At 42.5% G+C, this 24,286-nt stretch overlaps 1 protein-coding gene across 3 annotated transcripts in view; it reads left to right on the top strand.

The window, feature by feature from the left end:
- LOC132576491 (cystine/glutamate transporter-like) overlaps positions 1-22,244 on the top strand; it is a 51,294-nt gene extending 29,050 nt beyond the window's left edge. For all 3 annotated transcript variants that reach the window (XM_060245667.1, XM_060245668.1, XM_060245669.1), the window contains 11 exons: positions 2,036-2,151; positions 2,649-2,774; positions 6,549-6,648; positions 6,754-6,798; positions 8,778-8,901; positions 12,821-12,924; positions 14,468-14,564; positions 17,138-17,287; positions 19,626-19,800; positions 21,781-21,921; positions 21,955-22,244. In XM_060245667.1, the coding sequence (XP_060101650.1) occupies positions 2,036-2,151; positions 2,649-2,774; positions 6,549-6,648; positions 6,754-6,798; positions 8,778-8,901; positions 12,821-12,924; positions 14,468-14,564; positions 17,138-17,287; positions 19,626-19,800; positions 21,781-21,845 (1,102 nt within the window). In that variant the 3' untranslated portion in view covers positions 21,846-21,921; positions 21,955-22,244. The remainder of the gene's footprint in view (positions 1-2,035; positions 2,152-2,648; positions 2,775-6,548; positions 6,649-6,753; positions 6,799-8,777; positions 8,902-12,820; positions 12,925-14,467; positions 14,565-17,137; positions 17,288-19,625; positions 19,801-21,780; positions 21,922-21,954) is intronic.
- The last annotated feature ends 2,042 nt before the right edge of the window (positions 22,245-24,286 follow it).

Here is a 24,286-nt window from a genome sequence, read left to right as displayed (position 1 = left end):
TTTTAAATGCCTTCCTTCCATAGGAAATAATGAAGGATAGGGGCACCTTCTTTTGGGGCTCATAGAATTGGACTCACTGGTCCAATCGTTTTGAAACGTGGGGGGTATTTTGGGGAGAGGAACTAGATGCTATATTGAAAATTTGGTGCCTCTACCTCAAAAAAAACAGCCCCCCCCAGAGCCCCCGATACCTCCAGATCAATCCCCCATTATACCCTATGAGAATCAATCTTCACATAGGGAATAATGAATTGTTCAGCAGACATTTCCTCCCCCCTCCCCATTTCTGGCGACTCTGAAGCGAGGGATTGGCATCTCTACTCACGAGTTGCTGCCAACTTCTTCAAAGTAACACAGACACACCATCCCAAGAGGAAGGCTTTCAATCAGAGACTGATGCCTCCGGAGGTGGAAAGTCACATGGTGGCTGTGGGGGTGGGGCTTCCCCTGCCGGCCAGCTGACTGAGGGCAGGAAGGAGCCTGGGATGGGGGTTTTTCCTGCCTCTAGCTCCCATTTCCTACTCCCAGTCCAAATGCCAGCAGGAGAAAAAAATGGCAGTCAGGCTGATGGTGTGACATCGTTTTTGGAAAACCTGTGGAGAAGACTGATTTTTCCTGGAATGCCATTGTTGATGGATCATGGCTGTCTCACATTTTGCTACCTTCCTGTTCTTCCATTGGTTGTTCGGTCATGGCAACTTATCTGAGAGTCTAACTGTACCTTAGGTGTTCCTTGTTTTTGTCCCCATCCCTTGTCCACCCCAGTCCTGTCAAACAGGTGTGCACTGGCAATTCACTGCCATTTCCCCCCTCCCATCCTGTCTTCAGTCCCTCACTCTTAATGACAGGAGGGGTGGGAATTAGCATACATGATGATGCTCTTGAAATTTTCCTAATCTTTATGGTAAAATTCTATAAATTAGCATCACCTGGAAATGACACCTAATCCTCTAAACCTCCACCAGCAGTGCCATCACATCCTCTGTGATACTCCAGGAATTTCACCAGTTTCTACTGTCTTTACCATAGAAACCAGAGAAGTTCCTAGAGTGCCACGGAGGGTGTATGCCACATCCCTTCCCCAGGCATTGCACCAAGACTCTCCTGGCATTTGCTGACACAAGGCTGGCAACCCTAACTGGAAATTCTGTGCTCAAAGCTTAATTGTTAGGTTCATGTGAGCTGAATTTGGATCACAACTCAGTTTAAATCAGAGCCATAGCATGTGAGGAGAAAGCTACAGCCTTGTTTTCCTGACCTGAAACAGCCTACAGAAGCTATTGTATGTCCCACTGAAGAAACTTCTCTGTACAGGTAGGTTATATGTTCAGTGAGGCAAATAGTGGCCCCTCTGGGAATGTTTCTGTTATGCATTTGGACTGTTTGAACCACCATAGGTTTAGAGGTGGAGCCACCTGCTGGAGAGTTAGTTAGGCAGCCAATTCCAACCTGTTTGGGGCCTGTTGTAGTTTGTTCCTGTTATCAGTATGTGTACTGATGGTTGAACTATAGCAGCTGTTTCTGGTCTCAGCACATTTTAGTTTCAGTTCTGGAAAGGAGTTTGAGGGGGAAAGCTTAAACTCTGTCTCACACACACACACTACTGTCCCAATCCATCTGGCTCCAGCACACCTGAGTATAAGTCCCCAAATCAGTGGGAACTCCGAACACAGCTCCAGTGCATGTGTGGTTTTGACAGGATGGTAGAGTGGACCAAGACAGAGTGTAATGTGTAGGTAGGGTCTCAGAGAAACACCTACAGAGGGCTTCATGGCTGAGCAAGGATTTGAATTCAACTCCCTAGTACAGCTCTCAATAATCTGCAGACCATACCATGCTGGCTCTTGTTTCACTGTTTGCAGATGGCCAGATAAATGCTATTGCTGATAAGGATTCCTACCTGTAGGACAAAGTAACCCCAAGGCTATGGTTATGCAGAGGACAGAGACACGATTAAGTCTCCCTGACTGGGCAGCTGCCATTCCAATGTCACTGTGGTTTTCTTGATGTCTCATCACAACCTTCTCCTTCCCAGACCGGCCAACAGTGCTGTTGTGGCTTTGGCATTTGGGCGCTACATCCTGGAGCCTTTGTTTGCTCCCTGTGGAGCTCCGCTTCTAGCTGTGAAACTGGTTGGTCTCCTAGGATATTGTAAGTACATTTATTTGGTATGATTCATTTTTTGGCTGCCTCTGTGGTATTCTAAATATGACTCGAAACCTAGTTAAAGCAAACACAATAAAACAATAAAATACCTCACCTCTTAAGCGTTTGTGGATGGTAGGGTCTTCAATAGGGTACGATACCATAGATTCCACTTTCCAAAGTGGCCATTTTCATCAGGTGGTCTCTGTCACCTGGAGATCCATTGTAGCCCCAGGAGATCTCCAGCCAACATCTGGAGGTTGGCAACCCTAAGTGGAAACATTCCCCAAGCATGTTGCTGTCACCATTAAAAGCCTGTCTCTCATCATCATCCACCTTTCTTGGGGTGCACTAGGAAGGAATTGTACCCTACTGGCTTTCTTATTGTACAGTCCTGCCAAAGTTAAACACATTGAAACTGCATTGATTCTACCTGTTTGCCACTGCCCTTGAAATAAATGGTTGCATTGGACCAATTCATTGCTTTTTCTCTCTTCTCCCAGATATTGTCCTCATCTTGAACTCTTGGAGTGTTAGCTGGAGTGCCAGGCTTCAGACCATCTTGTCCATTGTCAAGCTTGCAGCTCTCGCTCTTATCATTGTTCCAGGCATGATACTTTTAGCCCAAGGTATCTCTTAATAAATCCATCTGTCTGTTCCTAAAGTTAGGGATAAATGGAGTTGATTTAGGAAAGTGAACAGGGCTGGCCCTAGACTGTCTGGCACCCTAGGCAAAGCTAATTTCTGGTACCCCCCCCCACTCCTGCACTGATAATATCAGCAAGTCATAGGGGGGGGGCACCCAATTCATCATCCCCAGAAGGCCGGCACCCTAGAAAATCACCTAGTTTGCCTAGTGGCAGGGTCAGCCCTGAGAGTGAGCAGCAGGGTCCCACAAGGATCGGTATTGGGACTGGTGCCACGTAGTTTGTCCATAAATGATCTGCAGTTGGGGGTGGCAGTGTAGTGGCCAAGTTTGCAGATGATGCTAAAATATTCAGGGTGGTGAAAGCCAAGGTGGATTGTGAAGGGCTCCATGAGCATCTCTCTAAATTGGGAGTGTGGGCAACAAGATGGCAAATGAAGGCAAGTGATGCATGTGGAAACAACCCTTTCACCCAGCTTTAAATGTATGTTGAGTTTAAAACAATTTTATTAATTTGCAATATATTGTTATAGTAATCTTTAAGAAAATTTAAAAATAGTACAGAATAAAAACAATACATCGCTTTTCCCCCCTTTTCCTCCCTCCCCTTTTCTTGACCCCCACAGGTGTTTACAAAAAAATTAAAAGAAAACAAGGTAACTTAACAAATCAAGAATCTCCATTTTAGAACCTTATAACAATACGGAAGAAATAAAAACAAAAAATAAGAAAAGTTAACTCTATAAGTTCATCTTCATTTTTCAAAAGAAAAAATTTCCCTTTATAAACTTTAGTCCATTATTCCACCCCATTCAGCTTTTATCAAAAATCACTAAATGTCCCTTTACTTCCCATTGTTTTTCAACGTAATTTTGAAATTTCTCCCATTCCTTCCTGAACTTCTCCAAATCATAGTCTTTTAAGATTCTTGTAAGTTTGTCCATTTCACTCCATGACATAACTTTTAAAATCCAGTCCTATTTTTCTGGTATTTTATCTTGCTTCCATAACTGCGCATACAATGTCCTTGCAGCTGAAAGCAGATACCACACCATCGTTCTATCTTATTTCGGAAAACTTTCCATTTGTAATCCCAACAAAAAACCTAAAATTTTTGACATATCTTTCTGAATCATTTGCCAAAATTGTTTTGCTTTTTCACAAGTCCACCACTTATGGTAGAAAGATCCTTCATGTTTTTTACATTTCCAGCATCTGTCTGACACCTGATTATTCATTTTTGCCAGTTTCTTAGGTGTCATGTACCATCTATACAGGATTTTAAAACAGTTTTCTTTAATGTTATAACATGTCGATATCTTCATAGAGTTCTTCCATAAATACTCCTAAGATTCCATTTGTATTTCTTTGTTAAAATTGATTGTCCAGTTTATCATTTGAGATTTAACTACTTCATCTTCTTTAGATCACTTCAATAGTAATTTATAAATCCTTGAAATCAACTTTTCATTATCGCCCAACAGCATTTTTTCCAATTCTGTTTGTTCCTGTTTTATACCCTCATTTTTAATGTCCTGCTCCACCAAGCTCTTAATTTGTTGTAGTTGAAACCAGTTATATTTATATTGTAATTCTTCAGCTGATTTTAGCTCCACCTTTCCTCCATGTATTTTTAATAGCCGATTATATGTTAACCACATCCCTTCACTTGTTTCTGAGGATAATTTTATTACTTCAGTTGGCATAATCCATAGTGGCTTTCTCTTATCACCATATTTTTAATATTTTGACCAAGTACTTAGCAAATTTCTTCTTATATAATGGTGTGAGAAAAAACCATCCATCTTATTTTTCCCATACAACAAATATGCATGCCAACCAAAAATATTTCCATGGCCTTCTAAAACCAACAGTTTCTTATTTAATAATGTCATCCATTCTTTAATCCATACCAAACACACTGCATCATGATACAATTTTAGATCCGGTAACTGAAAACCTCCCCTTTCTTTTGTATTGGTTAAAATTTTCATTTTGATCCTTGGTTTTTTTCCAGCCCATACAAATTCTGAAACTTTTCTTTGCCATTTGGTAAATTGTTTATTGTCTTTTACAATTGGAATTGTTTGAAATAGAAACATAATTCTTGGTAGAACATTCATTTTAATTGCAGCAATTCTGCCCAGCATAGACAAGTTCAATTTATTCCATTTTATCAAATCTTCATCAATTTTCCGCCAAAGATTTTCATAATTATTTTTATACAAATCTATATTTTTCATGGTAACTTCCACACCTAAATATTTTACTTTTGAAGTGACCTCACACTCTGTTACACTTTGCAGTTCTTCCTGTTGACTCTTTGTCATATTTTTGCACAAAATTTTCAATTTTTCTTTATATAAAAGCCTGCCAATTCTCCAGCTTTAAATGTGTGTTGATGAAGTCTGAATTGGCTGAGACTGAAAAAGAGAAATAAGAGAAAGAGATGCTGGGTTTGTAGTGTGTAGTGTAATCTGGTCTTGAATTCAGCAGGAGCTCACAGGAGCCCAGCTCCTGAACCTTTCTGAGGGTTCCACCTCTTCTTCCCCAGCTACCTTGTCCATTGAATAGTAGGTGCAGCTGCATAACAATCCCTGGATTAGGAGAGCAGGTAGCCAGCCACTAGGAGCTTTGCCACACCCCCAGCAGCCCTCATTAACCCCTGGAGAAGCCTGAACCACCCATTCTCCACTTCTTATGTCATTTTGAGTGGTGGGTGGCTTGATGACCTTTTGACTGTGGGGGGCAGCTGGCCAAGGAGAGCCCCAGGTGAGTGAGGCCTGCTTGGGCTGGCTGGATCTCTAGTGAAAAAGTAAACACAGGAGTGAAAAAGGAAACTCCTGTACTAGGAAGTTGAATTAGGGACGGTCTTGACTTTTATTCCTTGTTGGCCCTCCTGGGAAACTGGTTGACTGTGTGTAACAGATGGATCCCAATGATCTGATCCAACAGGGCTGTTACGTTCTTATCCTGCCTTTCACCCAAAGAAATTCTGCCCTCTAATTCTAAGCAGGTTTAAGTCCCATTTTATTCAGTTTTTAAAAAAGGATTGTGATCATTTCTATTGGCTTGGCTGGTTGCCTTGACTGTAGATTGTGTTTAGTGAAAGTGTTGTGTTTTCTACCATGCCATGGTTCTCTCCCATCCCCAGGGGCATCACTTCATATAGGTCACTGCTTCACTATTCTGCATGCATCACTATAGAGCATTATTTCAAACCTTCCATCAGGGCAAGATACAGATGCCTGAAGAGACCAAAGAATCCTCCCATATGACTTGTATTCAAGGGTCATGATTTCTAATTTTCAAAAGCACTCATTTAAAGGGTGTTAGACTAGCCTGATCTTGTCAGATCTTGGAAGTTTAACAGGGTCAGCCCTGAGTAGTATTTTGATGGGAGAACACCAAGGAAGTCCAGGGTTGCTGTGCAGAGGCAGGCAATGGCAAACCACCTCTAAATGTCTTTCCCTTGAAAACCCTACTGGGGTGTGTGTGTCAGTCACCATAAGTCAGCTGTGACTTGACAGTGCTTTCCATCACCACCATACCTCTTTCCCTTTAAGATTAGGAACTGGTAGTGAGTTTATATGATCACATACAACAAGAGATGCTTTATGAGAGGATGAGCATCAAATTCTTGTGTTATATAAAATGTATGTAGAAGCACTGAGACACATTTATATAGCTATCTAACCATCATGGGGAAGTTTCTGTTCTTATCACTTTTGCTTTATAATCTTTCGGTTTTCTTTAGGCCATACAGAAAATTTCCAGGATGCTTTCAACGCCCAAGCACTCGTTTTGGACAAACTACCATTAGCGTTTTATGCAGGGATGTTTGCCTATTCGGGATGGTATGTATACTTCAAGACTACGTTAATAAATCCTCTAGTGGCCTATCAATGTTAAAATTTCACCACAAACTTTTTTGTCCTATTTCCCCATCCTTCACCATACAGGTTCCAGACTAGTTTTGTACGAGAAGAGCTAGTGAGGCCAGAACGGTGAGTCTGAGAAATGAACTCTTAGAAATAGTCATAGTAGGACATTGTGACTTTGTCATACAGATATGAACCCCTCAGAGCAAAATAATGGCCTCAGTCAGTTCTATCATTCAAGAAAAGAGGTGACTTCTACCTGATTAATTATGGGATGAAGCAGTGTCAGTAATTCTGTTTGTATCATTTATGGGGAAAGCTCTTCAAGAAGGTGATAGACAGGTTTGTGTGAGTGAGAGGGAGGAAAGGAACTGTGATTTATATTGAACCTAACCTTGATAACATTAGAATATGAAACCAGACCTCCTTTCAAGAGATCCAAGACTAAGTCTCCTGGTTTTCACAGAGAAAATAGCAACTGCATGAATTTGGATCAAGCCCAGGGTTTTTAATCTTGCCATACAGAGTACTAGTAAGGGGCCAAAAGTCAAAAACATCAGTAGTTGTAGACAAAAGTATACATGTCTATTTAAAAAAGTATAAAAACCTTGTAGAGGCCCAAATGAAGCCTCATAAAATCATCAAAGTGAAAAATGCACAAAAAAGAATCATATCTGACCTGATGCATTTTGGCCTGCAGAGATCTTCTTCAGAGTTCTAATAGTACAAATTACAACATGAAACAAAGTCCTTGTTAACACTTGTAATACAATAAACAATTACTATAGGAGGACCCAATCTGGAAATGAATGACACAATTTTCATTGTTGTTTTGAGGTCACAAATGTATCTAGCCTTATGTCAGCAGTAAATACATGTACTGGAAATAGTAATAGTATAGTTTAAGTCCTAAGAGTACAAGAAAAAACATCCTTATCAGGGCCAGTGTAGCATCAGTATGTATCTGATGAAATGAGTGAAATGGCATCTGGATGCCTTGTTCCTCTGTCTATTGATTGCTACCTTTTTGTTCTCACTGGGTTTGATTCCCCACTCCTCCACTTGCAGCTGCTGGAATGGCCTTGGGTTAGCTATAGCTCTCGCAGGAGTTGTCCTTGAAAGGGCAGCTTCTGTGAGAGCTCTCTCAGCCCCACCGGCCTCACAGGGTGTCTGTTGTGGGGGGAGAAGATATAGGAGATTGTAAGCCCCTCTGAGTCTCTGATACAGAGAGAAGGGTGGGGTATAAATCTGCAGTCTTCTTCATTTGGGACATTAACTGGGAGAAGCAGAGCTTTTTTTGAGCAGGAATGCAGAGGAACACAGTTCCTGCTGGCTTGGCAGCAAGGGGTGTGGCCTAATATGGAAATGTGTTCCTGCTGGGCTTTTTTGATAGAAAAAGATTAGATTCTCTTCAGAGAATTTTTGTGTAGAGTATAATTGCATTGTGTCTTGAGATTTTTCATGAATATGCTTTTGCAATATTCGTAAATTTTGTTGCATTGTTGATTCACTAAGAGTATAGTTTTCAGTATTCACAAAACAGAGTCAATGCAATTCATTTTCCATTATTTATTGAATGTATAATAGTTTGGCACAATAATTGTTATACATGAGTTTTGTTCTATATTCTTTATTGTTTTTTGCACTACAGTCACAGTCTCACTCTTATTTCGTTGCTGTTTGCTGACTGTGACTCCTCCATACTGTTTATTAGTATGAACATATGAAGCTGCCTTATACTGAATCAGACCTTTGGTCCATCAAAGTCAGTATTGTCTTCTCAGACTGGCAGCAGCTCTCCAGGGTCTCAAGCTGAGGTTTTTCACACCTATTTGCCTGGAGCCTTTTTTGGAGATGCCAGGGATTGAACCTGGGACCTTCTGCTTCCCAAGCAGATGCTCTGCCACTGAGCCACCGTCCCTCCCCTAAAGTATCTTATAAGTGATATTAAAAAGGAGCTAACCATAGTCCTGCTTGCAGTTTTCCTTTGCCTGCACTGTTTTTGTTTAGAACATAAGAGTGATACATGCTGTTGTTGTTTTGAAACTTATGCAGAAGGATAATTCCTTTATGATCTTTTTGTTTCTCCCCCACCCCTTTTATAGAAATATTCCTCTGGCAGTTATTGTGTCTGTGATCACCGTGATTGTGGGCTACATGCTTACCAATGTGTCCTACTACACTGTATTGACAGCAACAGATGTCCTGACCTCCCAGGCAGTAGCTGTGGTGAGTTGAAAAATGGACTTATTGATTGGTGTGGAATATTTATTATACCCACCTTATTTCTGAGCACCCTAGGACTCAAGGCAAGGGACAATGAGATAACAACAATAGAACACAATTTAATTTAGACACGAAGCATTAACAACAGATAAAAATACATTACAATGGTTTTGTGGCTAAACTGTAATTTCCTGAGGGTTTGCAGTAGATGGAAGGGACAATTGTTATCTAAGACAGTGGCAATTGAAAAGAGGTTTTATGGATTAAAACCATCAGAGATGTTACATCATTGAGAAATTAGACTTGCATTCTTTCAGGGAGATCCTAGGGAGTAGATAGTTACTACCAGGGCTGTTTTTGTAGTAGGAACTCCTTTGCATATTAAGCCACACACATCTCTTTAGTTAATAATCATATAGCATGTACACTTTGTGCATGGTACATGGAATTTCCCTTCATTCCTCTGCTGGAGAGCTCTATTACAATTGATCTCTGAGCAACCAGTTCCCCTGGAGAAAATGGCTGCTTTGACAGGTGGACTGTACAGCATTATACCTCACTGAGGTACTTGTGTTCCCCAAACCCTGCCCTCACCAGGGTCCACCCTCCAAAATCTCCAGGTATTTCCCAAAACAGATCAGGCAGCCCTATCTGTGCCCCTTCCGGCAGCCTATTTGCAAGACGGCAGGACCTGAATGAAAGAGAAATGTTGGAAGGGGGCTGGCATAAGGAAGGACAAGCAGGTGAAATCTTTTCTCATCTGTGAGCACACTGCCCCTAAGGAACGGGCTGATTTCATCCTTTGGGCCCTCCTCAGTCCCAAACCCCAGAGTCATTTCTCTACAACCTCTTTCTGGAGGGTTAAAAGGGGCTGCAGGAATGGAGAAGAATGCAGGAATCTTCTGTGCGTGGATGGTTGGGTAATTGCCAGTGCCTTTCATCTGTTCACATTGTTTCACATGCATTATAATATCGGGATGAGGTAAACAAGTGCCATGGGGTTGCTACGTGTTGCGGAGGGAGAGAAAGAAAAAGGCGAGCTAAAATTTGTCATGTGTTCCTTTCGAGTCAGAATGTTCCCTGGTACAGCCATTGTGTAAGATTGTAATGTTCTGAGGATAGGGACATACTGAGCCTCAGAATGTATTCAGCAGATAACTTTATCAGTTCTGAGGCATTCATATGGTAAAGTCATTGTTGCCTGAATTTTTCTGACCTCTAGAAGGATACTGTTGGAAACTTTCTATGTTCTTGAAGCTGAATTAAGCATCTTCCTGTGAAGATGAAATTCAAGGCTCTGGGAAAAAAAATCCTCTTACCTCAATCCATCTCAATGATCAATATCAAATCAAGGTACAGCTGTAAGCAAGGCTTTGTTCTCTGTCCAGTAACAGTGCCAAAAACCCTCTTTGTATAAAACCGGTTTAGGGTGTACCCTGGTGGTGGAAAGTGCCATGAAGTCACAGCTGACTTATGGTGACCCCACAGGGTTTTCAAGACAGGAGATGTTCAGAGGTGGTTTGCATTGCCTGCCTTCGCGTCACACCCTTGGTATTCCTTGGAGGTCTCCCATCCAAATACTCGCCAGGGACAACCCTGCTTCGCTTTCAAGTTCTGACAAGATCAGGCTAGCCTGGGCTATGTAGGCCAGGGAGTTTTGTCCTCTCTCCTGGAAAATGAAAACTCATAGTATCATAAAGGCCAGGGCTTTTTTTGAGCAGGAACACACAGGAATGCAGTTCTGACTCACTTGATGTCAGGGGTGTGTGGCCTAATATGCAAATGAGTTCCTGCTGCGCTTTCCCCACTAAACAAGCCCTGCGCAAAACAATGATGATGTTGGTGGGTGTGGCCTAATATGCAAATGAGTTCCTGATAAGGGCTGGCCCATATGCTTCACCATTAGTGAGGACATCCGGTCTTGACCACAGCTCAGATATTAAAGTAATCCTCAGCTCTTTCAGATCTCTCATATTCTGTTTTCCATTCCTGCCAGGTGGCACCAAACATGTTCTGGCTGGGTCTCTGTCTCTGGGCCTCTGTCTTTATGCCCAGATCCATTTTTGTACCTTTCCCTAAGTTCATGAAACTAGGATGTATCCAAATCATGGACTTTGCAGAGCAAGCCTTTCCCATTTCAGAGCCCCCTGAAATTTCATTCCTGGCCAGCACACCCTCAGGAACAATGTCAAGAGCAGAGAGGATGGAAAGTGATGGTTTCGCTTTATAGCAAGAGGACAGAAACTTGCTGAAATTGCTGCTCCTTCTTCCAAAGGCCTATCTTTCATTAAATTACCAGAACTGCATGTTTGGATATATGGACTTTCTATTTTTAAGTATATATATATGGCTCTGTGTGTTCCCGTATGCATTTATCTGGACTTTAACATGAACTAAAAAGCAGTGGAAGGCTTTCTTTCCTTCTGGCAATGCCTGGCTCAGAGATATCTCTGCTTCTCCACCCCACTCCCCTCAAATTTTGTTCAAGGATGGGAAATTGCTAGGTACTACTTGGAGTGAAATTGCCTACATCAGGAACCACTGAGGTCCCAGGGCATGGTTGGAAGACACTGTGGCCCAAAGAAGCTAGTCAGGTGTGGGGTCTGGTTGGTGCCTCCTGCAAATCCCATGCTTAGAGCTCCATGATGTAAGGAAAGCAAGCTATAGCGGCTATAAATATACAACCCTGCAATCCAGGCTAGTCAATTTCATCACTCCACTGCATGCATTAACTAAGGGAAGTGACTGCTTTGGTACAAACAGGCTTTTCTCCTCTCTTACATTTCTGCATGCTGTTGATAGTGGATCAGGGCTAGTGCCATGGTTACATTAAGGAGGAAGGTTCCTCAGTTGGTCCACAAAGATAGTGATCTATGAACAGCCACTGATGTGCTGGTCCAGTACAGGGGTGGCTAATGGTAGCTCTCCAGATATTTTTTTGCCTACAACTCCCATCAGTGCCAGCTAGCATGGCCAATGGCTGGGGCTGATGGGAGTTGTAGGCCACATGTCTGTTCTCTTTCTTTTTTGGGGGATCTATTTTAGTCCACATACAAGAGCAAGGAGGTTGGTAAGTGACACAGTCCATATCGGGCAACATGTTATTTCTCCTCTGCGAGAACTATTTCTACCTTTAAACAGCAATGAACTAACCCCCATGCATATAGGTGTGCCTTAAGCAAACCTTGGATACTTTTACCTCTACCTTGGCTTTCAAACTAGTGCACTTTTTAAAAGCATCCATATAATGGCAACCTGTTATTGTCCACTCTCCAGCTATTCCTTTTCTTTGCTCTTTCACAAACCTGTTTTGCAATGATGTTGTGTGCATGCAAAGTTACAGGCTTGTTCAAGGTCCCATCCGCACTGCTGCCTTTTCTCTTCTCTATCAGCAGAGGGCTTTCTGACAATTTTTCAAAAAAAAAAAAAGAGAGAGAGAGAAGTGATCATTACCATCCTGCTGTAACTCAACAACGTTATCATTATCTATTGCCACAATCTACTAGTTCCTCTGAATTTCCAGCTCTCATTAAAAAAAACCCCAAACATTAAATCTCTAGCCCTTTTCACTGTAGAAATATAAGGGGAATGGCGCAGACTGTTTTCCCCCAGACTGCTTGAAAAGGAATGAGGCAGGAATCCTGAAAGACAGCTAGCCCAGGGCAAGAGTTCACTGTCCAACCAACTGTGTGGCTGCTGTGTATAGCCAATGCTTTTGTGTTCCCAAAATAGCAATGTGGATGCAGCCAGTGACAAAGGTGGTAATCCCATTACAGTCAATGAAGGCTCACCAAGAAAACGGAGAGGTTCCCAGGCCTGCAGGGGACTACACCTCTCCCTGCAAATGTCAGATATTTGAGCACCTTTGAGTCCATTCATCAAGATCCTTATGTTGTTGATCACAAACCTGCCTCTCTTTCAGAGTTTTGCACGCAAAGCGTTCCAGAGCCTCATCTCAGTGATTCCTGTCTTGGTTGCCTTGTCTTGCTTTGGAACCATGAATGGAGGAATCTTTACATTTTCAAGGTCAGTTATTTGCTACTTTTTAAACTTCAAAAGCTACCTTTTTAAAGGTTTATATCTCCTATCTACATTTTACTGCCTTCCCAGGGGCTCAGGGTAGTGTATCTAGTTCTCTCCTCCTCCTCCATTTTATCCTCACAACAACCCCGTGAGGTAGACTTGCTTAACTGAGAGTGACTGGCCCAAAGGTCATCCCTTGAACATCATAGCTGAGTTGAGATTAGAATCCAGCTTTCCCCAGTTTTAGTCCAACAGTGGCAGTTTGCTTTTCCATTTCAAAGAATCATGGGGGGTGGGTGATTTGGAGCAGAGAACTGAGGGGCAGGGAGGCTTTAACTCTTCACCTGGTCACTGGCCTTTCCTGGAAATTCCCCAACTGGATTCAACTTGGAATAAGAGAAGTTTCAGGGCAGAGGTCGCCACTCTCCTTGAGCCTTTGGGCAACTGAAATGTCGAGCTGACTAGCAGATACTGCCCCAAAATGGCAGCCACAATGACCGATAACAAAATGTCATGGGGTGCTGGGATCAATCACAAGAATGTTGGGAGATTCAAAGTCAAGATCCTCCTATGATGCAGGCAGTGTTTCTGAATGGGTGCTCTCAGCAGACACAAAGGTGGTGGTGGTGGTAGTAGCTGTAGTAGTAGTACAGTTGAATTTATACCCCACTCAGTGTCTCAGACCGGCTTACAATCTCTTTCCCTTCCTCTCCCCCCAGCAGATACCCCATGAGGTAGGTAGGGCTGAGAGAGCTCTTTTGAGAACTCCTCTTGAGAGAACATATCTGAGAGAGTTGTGACTGACCCAAGATCACCCAGCAGGCTTTATATGGAGGAGTGTGGAATCAAACCCAGCTCTCCAGATTAGAGTCCACCGCTCTTAACCACCACACCAAACTGGCTCTCTCTGCTCCTGAGTGATTTCCAGGAGAGTGATGATGATGATATTGGATTTATATCCCACCCTTTACTCCAAATCTCAGAGCAGCTTACAATCTCCTATATCTTCTCCCCCACAACAGACACCATGTGAGGTGGGTGGGGCTGAGAGGGCTCTCACTGCAGCTGCCCTTTCAAGGACAACCTCTGCCAGAGCTATGGCTGACCCACAGCCATTCCAGCAGGTGCAAGTGGAGGAGTGGGGAATCAAACCTGGTTCTCTCGGATAAGAGTCTGCATACTTAACCACTACACCAAATTGGCTCTCAGTGATGTTTCCTGGCCTCCTCTGGAGAGCTTCTTGCTCCTATAAGGTGGTGAGAAGTTAGGATTAGCTCTGTGCTTTGGGGAAGGTTGCTAAAGAAACAAATGGCTGCCAAGACTCTCACTGGCAAACACCATGGTGCCCATGAGTACAGTGCTGGGAATCACCACTTTAGGGTGACTGTGGCCTTGAAAGAGAGAAGGCACAGAGCAGAAGCAAGGAGGCAACAGCAAACAATATCATTTTAAAAGGCAGATCTGCCCAGAAGTGCAATTAATCACCACTGCAGTCTGTACGAAATAAAGGACTTGGGGTCTTACGTTGCTTCTTTTCTCCTACCAGGACATTGTTTGTGGCTTCACGGGAGGGGCAGTGGCCTCCCCTTTTCTCTATGATCCACATTCAAAGACATACACCCTTACCTGCTGTTATGCTGATGGTAAGCTTCCACTTTTTCAGCATCAGACAATTTCTTGTGTGACAAGCAGCTGAAGTGATTCGAAAAATGATAGATCTTAGAAAAACAACATTAATGTTACAAGATGTATTTCTTCTGGACACAGGCAGGAGCCTTCCCACTCTGTTCAGCAAGGTCTAAGCCTTCCTGTAGCCTAAGGCATCTTCTCACAGCTTAAGTGGCTCTTCCTTTGGCTAAATTACCAGTGAAGTTGAAGGAAGGCCCCTCAGGCTGGATAAAGTGGAATTCAGGTGGCACCTTAAAGACTGAGAACATTTATTCCAGCATGAGGTCAGAGCTCACTTTTTCAGATGCTATGAAGAAGAAATCCCATTCCACATTTTTCTAGAGAAAATCTATCAAATTGTCTTGTTACATTGATTTGATTTTAAGTGTTTTATATTGTTTTTAGAATGTTGTAATCCGCCCTGAGCCCGTTTTGGGAAAGAGTGGAATAGAAACTGCCTAAACAAACAAACAAACAAATAATCAAATTAAGGGGAGGAGCTGGGAGCAGAGCACCTGGCATGAATCGCATCTCCAGCTTTTCAGGATTGATTCTCTGTGTAAAGGAATGGATTAGGTGGTTAAATGTAACAGATGATAAAGAAGATTGGAGGTTCCAGCCTCTGTCTCCCAAGGAGACATGTAAATTAAAAAGGAGAAACAACAGTGAATCAAGAAAGAAGTAGCCTTAACTGACTGTTATCGGTAAAGGGTTCTAGTACATTTCAACATCCTTAAGAGCCAATTAAATTTTGTAAAAAGTGGGTGCTGTAGAACTATTAGACAGTATAGTAAGCGAGGAAATCCAAGAATGCCAGGATGGGAGGTAGCTTTAATTTCCTGATGAGTTCCAATTCAGTACTTTAGCATGGTATGTCCCCCTTGGTTAGAAAGAAGTCTTTCAGTCTCTTTGCTCAGCAGAGTGATAGGATTGGTGCCATTGTTTTGAATGCAGTACAGAAATAATGCAGTGCAATATACAGATGGGTTACATTTCCAGGTGAAAGTGAAGAGAAAGGACTAGGATCTGATCAAGGAATGCTGACTCTTTCTAAGTGGTAACAGTGCAAGAAAAAGTGCATGGCATTGCAGCAAATACTAGGAAAGGTAGTCTTTTGAATTTTATTTTATGTACCATCTTTCTGTTTCACAAAAAGCACTCTAGGCAAGTAGTAGTGGCAAAATGCATAAAATTAATGTAGCAGGATAAAAGCTAAATCAACATACTAGTACTAATAAAAAGTGATTATAATATGAATAATAACAACAACAACATAACCGCCACAGGCAAATAGCAGTTTTATTCAAAGGTCTTCTGGAATAAAACATCATCAGCTTATGTTGGAAGAGCTGCAGACCATCTTCAAGGGCAGTCCCATGAAGACTATGTTACAGTAGTCCAACCAGGATTTTACTAAGACGAGGAATGGCTGTAGATGGCAAACCAATCTAAATTGACAAAAGCATAGAAAACATTGGCAAACCAATCTAAACAGACATAGATTTTGTTTTAATTTATTATTCAAAATTTAGAATTTGCAGAAAAGAACAAGAGACCAGTAGCACCTTAAAGATGAACAAAATTTGTGGCAGGGTATATGCTTTCATGGGTCACTGCTGTATCTGAAGAAGTGAGCAGTGATTCACAAGAGCTCTTTCCCTGCTCCAAATGTTGTTAGTCTTTAAGGTGCTCCTGGACTCTTGCTCTTTTCTGCTGCTACAGATAAAGGAACAGGGCTACCCATCTGGTTTAGAACTTGACACTGAAGTTTCACTTTAATATGTTTTTATCCCGCCAAGGAACTCAGGATGGTATATATTGTTCTGTACATTTCATCGTCATGACAACCCTGTGGGATAGGTTAGGCTGAGACTATGTGACTGGCCCATGGTCAACCTGAGACTTCTTTGACAGGGTGGGAATTAGAACCTGGGTCTCCCAAGTGCTAGACCAACCCTCTAATTACGACATCAGACTTTCTGTAATTTTATAGGCCACCATGTTGTTTACAGCTATCCAGGAAAAGAAGCTATAGTTTCTGCACAGATCTGTTGAGGCTCTGTTGATATGCAAACATGTACTTGAGTTAATCAATTAAAAATCTAGATGACTGACCTAAAAATAATCATTCATTGGCTGACAACCTAGCTGTTGCACTCATATTTTGTATTGATGTTCTGTAACACATTTCAATGGATTAGTTCCAGTTTATTCCAGATACTGAATTCTGCAATTGGCTTGCCCTTTAATGAAAACATTGACCTTGGACCTCTCAGCTTTCACCCCCTAAAAAAAAATAAACTCCCTGAAAATTAATTTTACTTTATCAAAAATCAGCAAACCTGCTTCCTTTGATCTTCCCTGCCTGCATTGCAGCCATTGGCATTGTTCCAATGCAAATGTGTTTTAAGGTTGGATTCTCAGGTGTGCAGAATAGTTTTATGCCAAGGGGAAATCCCCCCTACCCCACCCCCAGATTCCAGCTGCTTCCCTGCATAGTCTGAGACTACAGTTTTGCTAAATTGATTTCATTTTTACATTCTCCCAGTTCCCTTTGGTCACAGCCATGATTTGTGTGGGAGACCTCTACCACCTCCTGAACTTCTTCAGCTTCTCTCGGTGGCTCTTTATCGGACTGGCAACCCTAGGGCTCATAGTTCATCGGCACCGTCACCCTGAGATACCAAGCCCATTCCAGGTAATGAAGTTGCTCCTGCGGCTACCACTGCATCACCTCTTCTTTAGACCTATTGCTCTCTGGTGATGCAGTGTAGTGGTTAAGAGATGGAGGTGTGAGCCAAGAAACCCATGACTGAGATTATACCCGGCTTGTGCATACAATGTGCTTTGAATATTTTAAAGTGCTGTATCAATGCATTCAAGAGCCTCGTGGCACAGAGTGGTAAAGCTGCAGTACTGCAGTCCGAATTCTCTGCTCATGCCCTGAGTTCAATCCCGACGGAAGCTGGATTCAGGTAGCCAGCTCAAGGTTGACTTCCATGGTCAGTAAAATGAGTACCCAGCTTGCTGGGGGAAAGTGTAGATGACTGGGGAAGGCTATGGCAAACCACCCCATAAAAAAGTCTGCTGTGAAAATGTGATGCGACGTCACCCCAGAGTCGGAAATGACTGGTGCTTGCACAGGGGACTACCTTTACCTTTATCAATGCATTCATCCATGGGGGGTTTTTTTGTTCTTGAGAGTTCCAGCATTTGCTCAGGTGAGGATCTAATTTGCTGAACCTCATTTTTCTCTTTGGAATGTCCAAGAATATATCCTGGTTATATGACAAGGTTGGAGAATGATTTCATATTTCATATTCTGGGTACTTGAGTACTTGGAACAATTCCCATTCTTTCAAAAGAGGGTACAATATGAATTGTTGAGTTTCCAGGCAAGGGTGTAGTATTTATTTCCCATTCCCTCAGTTTTTTCAGTGTTTGTGCAAGAGGTATTGCAGCATCTATTATAAAAGCAGATTTGGGTTTGTGGGTAACCATGATTATCCCGGGCTGTTGTAATTTATCTGCTGTCACTCAATAAAAGGTGTAATTAATGTTCTCAAGAACTGTATTCAGGCTGTATTTGTAATAAGAGGGTCTGCACAGATTTGCTAATACTACATTCCCTCTTGGGGATTATTGCATCTAGCAAGATATTCTGTAGTCACTACTTTCTGGAACATGGTGCTGTTAATACGACAATAACAGTCAGAGGTATAGTAGAGATGTTGGATAAAGGTTTGTCGTGTTTTAGTTTTTGAAAAAAGCTTTCAAAAACATGCTAAGCAGCAGTGATGTTATAAACTCCTTAATGCTACTTCAATAAAAATGTAAACTTAGCTGGAGCAGTTGCAGTCAGTGTACAGTCATCTGCTGCCCTCTAGTGGCTCAGAATCAGAATCCCTAGCTTCCAGACCTTTTTGTGCAAGAATGTGTGCTTTTCTCAACTGCGCAAGTTTTTCTTGATGGGATTTGTGTGCATGGATTTAGCAAATTCTGGAATTCATCAGGCAGCAATCCAAATTCTTTAGTATGCATGTCATGCCTGGGGAATGGAAAGGGTTAATGCAATGCTGATTGCATGAAAGAACATTGTATACACCACAGGGCCAGGTCTAGGGGGAGGGCAGAGGGGGATGCTTGCCCTGGGCGTTGTCAGGGGGGGGTGCCAAATTGGGTATGGAGTCCATTGTATTCGATGGGACCATAAGATAGAATGGCCCATAAGGGGGCGCCATTTTTTAATTTTGCCCCCCATCAAAAAACATGTAGATCCGGTCCTGATATACCACTGTGTGACATGGGGTGTGCTTTGGGGCACAATCCAGTGACAAGCCACATTGAAGCAAATAGGATTAATGCATGATCTGGATAGCCCAGGATAGCCCAGTCTCAATAGATCTTGGAAGCTAAGCAGAACTGTCCCTGGTTAGTACTTGGATGGGAAACCACCAAGGAATGAATACCAGGGTTGCTATGCGGAGATAGGCAATGGGAAGCCACCTCTGGATATCTCTTGCCTTGAAAATTCACCTACAAGGTTGTCATAATTCAGCTGAGATTTAACAGCAAAAAACCAAAAAGGCATAGTCGTAACAATTTTTCATTCTGATTGAATTTGAGTGTTTTGCTTTTTAGTAAGTGAAAAAGAAAATATTAAGCATGAAATTATTTAACAGGGTGAAAATATCACAACCCAGAGACTATTCATGAAAGATCAGTGAGACTGAGCCAAGTCAGGGTGGCTCATCCAAGGGGACTCAGGGAGTTTCATGGCTGAGTTTATCCAGTTGGGGTGCATGTTGATGGAGATGTGATGCCCCACTGTGGAACAGGGAAGGAGCATTGCAGCAGTCATGTGGGTATGAAAGATTTGTGTGGGAGGGGTTTGTATGTGTGCATTCTGTGACAGAAAAATGCTTTGAAAATGCATGAGGAATAGAGTCTGATGGAATTTAAAACCTAGTGAGAAACCTTACCTGAAATCTTGTTACATTTAACAACATCTGTTCCCACCCCCTCTCCACACCCAGGTCCCTCTTTTCATTCCTGTTTCCTTTACATTCATCTGCCTTTTCACTGTGGGGATGTCTTTCTACTCTGATCCAGTAAGCATCAGTATCGGTTGCACCATGGTTCTGAGTGGCTTTCCAGTTTACTATTTGCTAGTCCAAAGGTCGATGCCACATTGCTATCGTTCTACCTTCCGTGAGTAAACTCTGGATAATTTTGTATTATTGGATTCAGTACAGTGTTGCCTTATACCTAGATCTATTTCACCACTCGCACAGCACCCAAGTGCAGAGAGATCTCCATAGGGCATAAGAGAGCCTAGTCCTCCCCCCGACCCGTATGTACATGGGGCCCCTCTGAGTGCCTAGACCATTATGGAGGGGTGTGTGAACTTCCCATATCCAGCTCTTCCCCAGTCTTTTGCCCAAATAGGAGGGAGAGGCTGGATGGGGATATGGGAGGATCTGCATTCCTCAAAATGGCCCATCCTTGTGCCAATATGCATCCTCCATGTATACTTTGCAGGAGCAGTGGGAAGAAGCTGGGCCCTGCTTTGCACTGTGGGAGACCTGGAGTCTGTGGTCACTGCATCTCAGTGCACTGGATCAAATTCCTGCAATGCCTGTTCTCCTATTCATAGACAACTGGTACCTAGCACATGAAACCTGTGTGTCTGTGACTGTACAAAAGCTTTGTGAATCAATGATGGTCAGTGAGCAGTTCTTCAGCTGGATCTGGTGCCCAAAGTAATTTTCTCTCTATGAAGTTACACAGATCTTCCCAACTACGTAATCTTGTTGTATGGGTACATGCATGAGAGAGAGACACACATTCCACTTTTGAATGTTCACTCCTCTCTCTGATTTTATATGTAAAGTGTCATCTAAGCAAATGTATGAAGTTCTTGGGTTGTCTCTGCCATAGAGTCTGTGTATCTGTGCAAGATTAGGATGATGCCCTTTCTCCCAGAAAACTGCCTGGAGAATAGAGTGAGAATACAGGAGTGGGTTACCTCAAGGATTATTCCAAGTGGATTGTGCAGGCAAGCATTGGCCAGTGCTGTATAAATTGCACTGGCTACCAGTAGCCGGATCCATTTCAAGGTCCTAGTTTTGATACTTATGCAACCTGGGACCAACATACCTACAGGGCAGCCTTTCCCAATATGTGCCCCAAAGATCATTAAGATCTGGCTTGTAACACTTTCTGACCATCCCTGGCCCAAAGGATGTCCAACTTGCCTCAACCACGGCCAGGGCTTTTTTGGCCTTGGTCCTGGCCTGGTGGAATCAGCTCTCCACAGAGATCTGGGCCCTTACTGGTTCATTACCTTTTCGTAGGGCCTGTAAAATGGAGCTATTCCACCGGGCCTTTGCTTGAGGCCCTATTTCATTGGCTGGCCTTCTTTGCTGCAATACCATCTTTACTGCTATACCATCACTCATATCTTTAGACCATCAGTACACTGAATTGTAGAATGTGCCCAAATGAAACCACCATCTATGGTCTATAACTTGCCTATAGTTTTACTGTGTTGCTTCATATTGTTTTGATTTTTTAACTGTTGTTTTATCTATGCTGTTATCCGCCTGGAGCCTGCTCTCAGGAAGGGGTGGAATATAAAACAAACAAATAAAATTGGTCCTGTTCTTCAAGTTCCTGTCGCTTGCTGCATTAACAAACTTTCACAGAAGTCAAGGTCTCCAGGAATCCTTTAAATGGATGGCCAAGCAGAGTGACAAAAGCTACAGACCATGATCTGGATGCCCATAAGCAGGGCTTTTTCTGTAGCAGGAACTCCTTTGCATATTAGGCCACACCCTCCTGATGTAGCCAATCCTGCTGGAGCTTATAGTAGGCCCTGTACTAAGAGCCCTGTGTGCTCTTGAAGGATTGGCTACATAAGAGGGATGTGGCCTAACATGCAAAGGAGTTCCTGCTACAAAAGAAGCCCTGTCCATAAGTGAAACAGTCTCTCATTGCCTGCTGTGCAATGGAAACGTCTTTGCTTCCAACAGCTGCAAGCAGGAAGGTGCAGCTGGACTGGTGTTTTTCACTAGAGAATTTCACAAATAAAATTTTTGCCATCTATCAAGCTGGTAAGTTTTTCAGCTACCCTTTTAAAAATTCCAGCAGCTGAACCCGTCTTGCTTTTGCTCTCTCTTTCCATTGCAGATTATCTTACACTGAAGCTTCAGATACTCTTGAAGGTGGTGCAACAAGAGATCAGGACTTACTGAAGAGCAGAAAGGAAAGCAAAAGTTGTTGTTGGATGCTCTGATTTTGTGAAGACTTCCCTGCGGGCTTGCATTTCGTGTTATGCTGGAGTTGTTTCTCCTTTCTGTACAGTACTTTCATCACCAGATACAGCGTTCACAAGGAGTCCCCAAAACCAAAGGCACAAAATAGGCTTCTAATGTGTCACATCTTGGACTGCCTGAGAAGCTTAACCTGCAGTGCTTTCCCTATGAGCAATGCAGATGGGCATGAGAGCACCCAGTCCTTGAAACAAGAGTCAGACAGAAGTGTCTGAATTTGTTTTTTTGTCTTTAAATACGAACTGTGTACATGTAAGAACTATTCATAGATTTGGGGTGGAGTACAGTAGACCTTTCATCGGCTACAGTACACAGGTTATTTTTTTTTAATACTTTGGACAGTGACAGTGCATTGGGGTATGTCCTGAATAGCCAAAGCTGACCACCCAGAAGAATGAATTGCCGCAGATATGTTACTTTACAGGGTAGTATAATATAGCTTGTTCTCATCAGATCTTGGAAGCCAAGCAAGGTCAGTACTTGGAAGGGTGACCTCCAAGGAAGACTCCACTGCTTAAGGCTATGGCAAACCACTTCTGCTTAGGGTTACCAGGTCTATGTGAGAAAATACCTGGAAACTTTGGAGAGGGCATGGTTTGGGGAGGGGCCTCAGCATGGTACAATGCCACAGAGCTCACCCTTCAAAGCAGCCATTTTCTCCAGGGAAGCTGATCCCTGCCAGCTGGAGATCAGTTGTAAAATGGGAGATCTCCAGGCCACACCTTCTGCTTAATCACTTGTCTTGGCAGCCCCTTGCTGGGGTCACCATAAGTTGGCTGATAACTTGATGACATTTTACACACACATGTTACTTATTGGTGGGGCTATCATGGACTCCTCTTGGATAATGTCTATGAGACTACACCCAGCCATCCAGATCTAGTGCACATTTGAAACAGTTTTTGAAAGTTTTAAAAATATCATTGATGGGCTTTCAGAGACCTTTGGAAAGGGAGTTATATTCTGAAGAGTGAAATGCCAGAAGCCAGTTGCCCTCAGGTTTAGCTAATTTCACACCTCTACTAAACTAGAGAAGAAATAGATCAAGGGTCTTTTCCTCCCATCTTCCTTCAGTTACCATTATTGATGCTTGGTCAAGAAAGACTGGTGTCACCATATCAGCAAGGGGGGAATCACTTGCATGGCTCTACAGGTAAAATCAGTTGTACCAAGCAATAGTGACTGGATTCCAAAACAATACAATAGACACAAACAAGGGTTATGCCATGCACAGCAATGCAACGTCTTTTCATCTGAAGCCTTATGTGGAAATAAGTCCTACTGAGCTTCTATTTTTTATATCCAAGTTGATTGGGATGCTAAAATCAAGGATGTGTATGTGACTACTTTTAAAGTAAATTTTTAAAATCAGGCACATGGGAAAATATGAATGTTAAGGTATTTACAAAGTTCTGTGAAGATGTACAACAGGAGTCTGGTGGTCTTCCTGCTTTCAGATGGAAAATCTTCATTAGAAATTATCTGTGAAGATCTAGCTCCATATATATATATATATAATTTTAAAATTCTGCACAAAAGGTTATATATATTTACGGATAAATCTTTCTGCAATTATGTTTTTTAAACATTTGTCATTTTGTGGAATTGTTGCTTTTCCTTGTTTCTTTTGACTAGACTTAAGGGAATGCCTTCAAGATACTGAGGGTCAAGCCCACTGTCAGTGCTATATGTATATTACATAGTAATGGTTTTGCAACACAGAATGCAACTTGAGAAGGTCATGAACCATGTTGACTATAACAGCTTGCCCATACAGACAGAAGTTGCATAAAAGAAGAGGAAGAAATATATCTGTGCTCCTGGGATATCACACGTGGCTCTATTGTATTGACTTTACATGCACCAGGGGCATGAATTTTTGTTACTGGGAAGCCAACACCAACATAGCAGGTTACTAGACGTGACAACTGTACACAGTTTTGCACATACATGTTTTCCTGTATGTGAATGCTACCATGTAAGAAACTGGTCATGTTTCAAGCAGCCCACAGAAGTTTGGATGTCCTGCTGTTATTTTTTCTCCCCCTCTTTCCTAGTTAAAAACAATCCTGACCTAGATAATCCGGGCTACCCTGATCTTTTTCATCTCAGAAGCTAAGCAGGATTGGCCCTAGCTAGTATTTGAATGGGAGACCACTGAGGAAGTCCAGGGTTGCTACACAGAGGCAGGCGATGGCAAACCAACTCTGAATGTCTCGTGCCTTGAAACTCCTACAATGCTGCCATAGGTCATATGTGACTTGATGGCAAAAAACAAAACAAAGTGAAGAACAAGAACATGTCCGCTTTTCAGGAGTCAATAAAGTTGCCACTAAAGAAATCCACTAGTCGACTTCCACACA

Source organism: Heteronotia binoei, chromosome 8 (assembly GCF_032191835.1).
Source record: "Heteronotia binoei isolate CCM8104 ecotype False Entrance Well chromosome 8, APGP_CSIRO_Hbin_v1, whole genome shotgun sequence".
NCBI lineage: Eukaryota > Metazoa > Chordata > Lepidosauria > Squamata > Gekkonidae > Heteronotia > Heteronotia binoei.
This window is presented reverse-complemented; position numbering and strand designations above follow the sequence as displayed.